General features: G+C 42.8%; 1 protein-coding gene across 5 annotated transcripts in view; it reads left to right on the forward strand.

Moving 5' to 3' along the window:
- Positions 1-1,794, forward strand: part of mtch2 (mitochondrial carrier homolog 2) — a 49,291-nt gene extending 47,497 nt beyond the window's left edge. For 4 of the 5 annotated variants that reach the window (XM_052064016.1, XM_052064020.1, XM_052064018.1 and 1 more), the window contains one exon: positions 1,193-1,794. In XM_052064016.1, coding sequence (XP_051919976.1) covers positions 1,193-1,279 — 87 coding nt within the window. In that variant the 3' untranslated portion in view covers positions 1,280-1,794. The remainder of the gene's footprint in view (positions 1-1,192) is intronic. The other variant, XM_052064017.1, reaches the window with a different exon arrangement.
- The last annotated feature ends 4,266 nt before the right edge of the window (positions 1,795-6,060 follow it).

Below are 6,060 nucleotides of genomic sequence, written 5' to 3' on the forward strand. Positions count from 1 at the left end.
AATGATGTTATTGTGAAGCCGAAGAACAAAGATACTGCGTGTGGAAACTTTCATTGCTTTGAGATACGGGTCGAACATTCTTTTTAGTCCTTAGTTCTGTGGGGGAATGATGCTGAAACAACCATATTATACATAAATTTGTAGTCTTAGACATTAAATATAAGATAAGATAAGAAAACCTTTATTAGTCTCGCATTGGAGAAATTCACAATTCACAGCAGCAAAGTTACGAAAGGGAAAGAAGTAGAACAACAAAATATAGGAGCTGCTGGAAAGGCAGCCACTCTCGCGGTGCCATTTTGAAGTCAAAATAACAAAAATAACACAACACAACACATAAGACACAGACAGTTGTGCAATCTTCACCATTTTTCTGCATACACTTTGTTGTCTGAAGCAGTTACAGATGAAAGAGGAGAGGATCAAAGTGTCCTTTCACCAGAGGGTCAGAGACGTCATGCTCAGAATGTGCACACGTCTGCTACAAGTTAAGTTTTGAAAGCAGACACAAAGCTGTAGCCTCCATTGACGAAAAGAGATTAGTTACCTTCTCCTGTCCCATGTAATCCGCTTCAAACTCCAAGCCGCGACTCCCAGTTCCAAATCCGCATCGGCGCTCCGCGCTAACGCTCCTTTCTTCTCATCGTCGGCTCCTCAAGCCATATATCCATCTAGCTGCAGACCGTTCAACAGCACCGATCTCTCCGCTGAACAAAGCGGGGCTGTGAAAAATTCTGCCTATTACAGGCGCAAGACACAAGCGCCCCGGGACTGTCCAGCAACGACAGTCAAATGGTGCAGACATTCCTCCCAGTCAAAAACAGTGTTGGTTATACCCATGCTGCCGAGAAGGCGCAACCACCAAGCACAGAGTCTCCTCCTTGATGAATGTCGTGGTCAAAAAATGCTGAAAAGGTCCACACGACGTAACAACAAACACAAAGTGACAAAACAAACACAAAAACAAAAAAATCCTATCATATTGGAATGAAAGAACACCATTTTCACAAGCATCAGTGAGTTAATAATTATCACAGGCTAGGTATTACTGAAGATGAAAGTGCGTTCAGTGCACTGTGTGGTACTCATTGAAAATCATATTTCAAATCCACCTGTGTTTTAAATTGTAATGTGTTTCCTGATTTTCAGCCACAGCTAATGATTTTCTGTTTTGTTTTGTTTTTCAATCCAGGGCAATATGAGCAGAGGAAACAGTTTATTCTTCCGGAAACTTCCAGCAGGAAAGCTGTACTCAACTGATCAGAAAAGATTTTTTTAAAAGAAAAGCAGGCAACGGTAGTTGTGTGAATGCAAGTAAAATAAATCCAACAAGTCTCATCTGCGGGGGCTCCCAGTCCATTATTTTTTATGCACTTGTTCCGATTTAAAGCATATTATATGCTTTATAAATTACAAAGAATTTCCAAGTCAGTTTTTCGGATTTGTAAGAACATGACACTAAATGGAATTTAATGGACCAAGTTAGTAAAAAAGAAAAACTCAATGTTATGACAGGTTGATCGGTCAGCACCCGTCCCTAATCTATTTCTTTTCATACATGATTCCTCGACAATAGACATTTTTTTTAAACGCGCTTCATATTGCATGTTAATGATCAAATGGGTTTGGCACGTGTTACTGTTTTCGTTTTTCATAGTATTATTGTGGAATAAGAATGATCATTGTCCAATCATGTACTATACATGCATATGAAACTCCAGATCTTTCTATGACGGTTGTCAAGTGCTTCAATCAGCTGATTCTAATACCTAATAAAAGTAAACTTTGTGTCCATTTTTTTTTTCAAATGTGCCTTTAGAATTTAAGTTGGACATCAGCCTCAAGTGGTGTGTGTGTGCGCGCGCATTTTGGGCTTGTTCTGAAATTTCACTCAAAGGCTTTTTATGAGTATTGTATATCGTCCTAAAAATGCTATCCCACCACCCACAAGAAAAAACACACACTGAAAGTACAATCACAGAACAAACCGTTTGAGGATAAAATCTTTGGTTCCGCTGCCTGTTACCGGGGATACAAGAAGTCAACAAACTCCTGTTCAAATGTCAAAAGATGAAGTGTTTCCTCCATTAATTAATGTGATCTATAGTCTGTTCAATTCACTTGGGAGGAAAATAAATCTTTGAGATAGAATGTAAAATGTATAAAGTGTTCAACATTCAAAATAGGAGACGGCACACAGGTACCATCGTTTAATGCACTTCTTAACCCCAAATAAATGTTCAGTAGGCTTTTCCTGACACTTTTGTTGCATCTTACAGCACAAATCATGGTCTGAGGAGAACTTCCACAGCGCAAAGAGGGGTCATTGTTTCAGGGAGTCGGTCAGTGGAAGTCTCCAAGAAAACTTCTGAAATACATTATAGTAATCCCTCGTTTATCGCGGGGGCTACGTTTCAAAAAGAACCAGTGATAAGTGAAGTTGTGAACTTTATTTTTTTCCAGTTATACAATACTTAACTACATATACAATGAAATCAAAGACCAAATCCTGTTTTCAGGCCCAATTACAAAGAAAAACTTTTTCAACAATAACTATACAATCCGCGAAGTAGTGACCACCAAACATATAATTTTATTTTTTTAAGTCCACAAACGGTCCATGGGAAGCTGCGAAAGTCAGCAAAACAACAGCGAGTCACATAGAGCAACATATACAGTACTGTACTCCATGTGTATGATTTTAAAATTTATTTTTTTAAGGAATATGTTTGAAAAAATCTGTGATGCACTGAAGCCGCGATAAACAAACCGCGAAATAGCGAGGGATCACTGTAATAGTTTTTGGAAATACTGTACTGTCAACATATTGCTGGCGATGCGTTCTGATTTTAAGGGTTAAAAGCATTTTTAAAAATGCACTAAAAAATAAAGTGAAACAGCGAAGCCGCAGAAAGTGAACCGCGTTAAGAGCGAGGGATCTCTGTATACCTTTGAACAAAGTGAAGGCTGACATCAAGTGGAGAAAAGATGTGGCACAATGTGGACATTATCAAGAACATAACTTCCCTCCAAGATTGATAAGACTGAAAGAATGAAGGCTCCCTAGAGCCCAACAGCAGTATTTTAATATTATTAATAGGCAGTGCCTGTTATACACTTGTGATTGCTGATCTGCTGTTGTGGAACCGGAAACTCAAAAGAGTTTCCTATTTCAGAGTAGATCAACTCAGAGTTCAGCATTTGACAGTTTGTTGAACACTTTTTGTGAAACGGACACCTGGTCGTTTAAGACAAATGATGGACTGGTTATTTAGTTATTTTGAATTCATGAGTCAAAAGTTCTATAAAGAGGATTTATGGGAAAACGTTGCAGCTATTTTTTGAGGTGAAACGAGGATTTCATCATTTCAGGCAAACAAGAGAGAGAAGGCAAGAACAACGCTCGAAAGTAAATTTTGTTACAAATGATTATTTAATATTGAATGTGAAAAGTGCAATCCGTGCAGAGTACACAATTAAAAACAAATACATGCAAACCATAGTGTGTCGAATGGAAAACGCATGTCCAGTACATCAATAAGACCAGACACCAGACATCTAAAAGCATGTGCTTCGGATGGACTGAAACCTCAGACTCTGACCAATACGGTGCTATACCCCCAGTGTGTCATGCGGACGCTGCTCCAGCAAATGCTTGGTGCTTCAAAAGTCCTTCAGCAGAGCTGAATGTTTTGGACATACTTGTGCAACCAGATTGTGTCTGTTGTTCATTCATTCATTCATCTTCCGAACCGCTTGATCCTCACTAGGGTCGCGGGGGGTGCTGGAGCCTATCCCAGCTATCTTCGGGCAGTAGGCGGGGGACACCCTGAATCGGTTGCCAGCCAATCACAGGGCACACATAGACGAACAACCATCTACGCTCGCACTCACACCTCGGGACAATTTAGAGTGTTCAATCAGCCTGCCACGCATGTTTTTGGAATGTGGGAGGAAACCGGAGCACCCGGAGAAAACCCACGCAGGCCCGGGGAGAACATGCAAACTCCACACAGGGAGGCCAGAGCTGGAATCGAACCCGATACCTCTGCACTGTGAAGCCGACGTGCTAACCACTGGATCACCGGGCCGCCCACAGGTCAGTAAAAATTAAAAAAACTAAATAAAACATGTTCCCTGAGGTCAAACGCGCCCCCCTTGACGGAGTCTCGCACCCCCGTGGGGGGAGGGGCGCCCCACTACTTGAGAAGCACCGGTCTATGTGCGCCTTGTGATTGGCTGACGTCCAGTTCAGGGTGTACCCCCGCCTCTTGCCCAAAGATAACCGGGATAGGCTCCAGCACCAAAGCAAAGCCACCTATTCTCTGTATTCACATTCCCATCTGTCCACCAAATCTCCATCTTAATCCAGAAGTCCAAATCCTCTACTTGTCAACTTGACCCTCTCCCTACTGTTTTAGTCAAAGCTTCTATCCCGGCCCTCTCCCCTCTCATCACTAACATTATTCAAACTTCCCTCTCTACTGGCATTGTACCATCCCATCTCAAAACTGCTGCTGTCACTCCCATACTGAAGAAACCTGGCTCTGATCCCTCTGACTTGAACAACTTTCGTCCCATATCAAACCTTCCGTTTATCTCCAAACTTCAAGAAAAAACAGTAGCTGCTCAACTTCACACCCATCTTTCCTCCAATAACCTCTACGAACAATTTCAATCTGGCTTCCGTCCCCTCCACAGTACCGAAACCGCCCTCCTCCAAATATGCAATGACCTTCTTCTATCTGCTGACTCTGGTTCACTCGCCATCCTCCTCCTGCTTGAGCTCAGTGCAGACTTTGACACCATCTCTCACTCCATCCTCCTCGACAGACTCTCCTCCATTGGCATCACCAGCATCCCCCTCTCCTGGTTCCGCTCCTATCTTTCTGACTGCACCCAGTTTATCCAGTTCAAACGTTTTAGATCTCACCCCTTTCCCCTCACTTCAGGTGTTCCTCAGGGTTCTGTCCTTGGCCCATTGCTGTTTCTAATCTATCTTCTTCCCCTTGGTAATATCTTCAGGAAACATCACATTCACTTTCATTGCTACGCGGATGACACCCAGCTCTACATCTCTACCAAACCTAATACCATACTTCCACCATCCTCCCTAACCAACTGCCTGCAGGAATTAAAATCTTGGTTCACCTCAAATTTCCTCAAACTGAATAGCAAATTTCCTCAAACTGAATAGCAATAAAACTGAATTCCACCCTAAACAAAATAAACAATTTCTCCATTCCCTTCGAAAGCTCTTCCATCTCCCCTTCCCCTCAGGTCAAGAGTCTGGGTGTCATCCTTGATAGCACCCTCTCCTTCACCTCACATATCAACCACATCACTCGTTCTGCATATTATCATCTTCGAAACATCCACCGGCTCCGCTCTTCTCTCACTCCTCAGTCCACTGCTATACTTGTTCACACCCTCGTCACACTCGATTACTGTAATTCCCTTCTGTTTGGTCTCCCTCAAAAAACCCTCCATAAGCTTCAGCTGGTCCAAAATTCAGCCGCCCGCATTATCACACTCACACCATACATAAACCATATTACACCTGTCCTCCAACATCTCCACTGGCTCCCCATTTTACACCGCATTCAATATAAAATCCTGCTCCTCACATTCAAATCCATTCATAACCTAGCCCCTCCATACCTATCTGACCTCATCCATATTCCTACGCCTGTCCGCTCTCTTCGTTCCTCCTCCTCTGTCCTCCTCTCTGTCCCCACTGCTTGCCTCATCACCATGGGAAATAGAGCCTTCAGTCGCTCTGCTCCCCAGCTTTGGAACTCACTCCCAGCTGACCTTCGTAATTCAGACTCATTAACAAATTTCAAATCCAGGCTCAAAACACATCTGTTAAGACAAGCCTATTCACTCGGACCATAAAGCCATTATTTTATTTATTTATTTATTTTTGTTGTATTTTTTCTTATCTTATTTGATGTTGTGTACTCAGTTTCCCTTGCCCGGACGCAGGTCACCGGGGCCCCCCTCTGGAGCCAGGCCTGGAGGTGGGGCTCGTTGGCGAGCGCCTGGTGGCCGGGCCTA

This window comes from Hippocampus zosterae, chromosome 4 (genome assembly GCF_025434085.1).
Source record: "Hippocampus zosterae strain Florida chromosome 4, ASM2543408v3, whole genome shotgun sequence".
In the NCBI taxonomy this organism is placed as follows: Eukaryota; Metazoa; Chordata; class Actinopteri; order Syngnathiformes; family Syngnathidae; genus Hippocampus; species Hippocampus zosterae.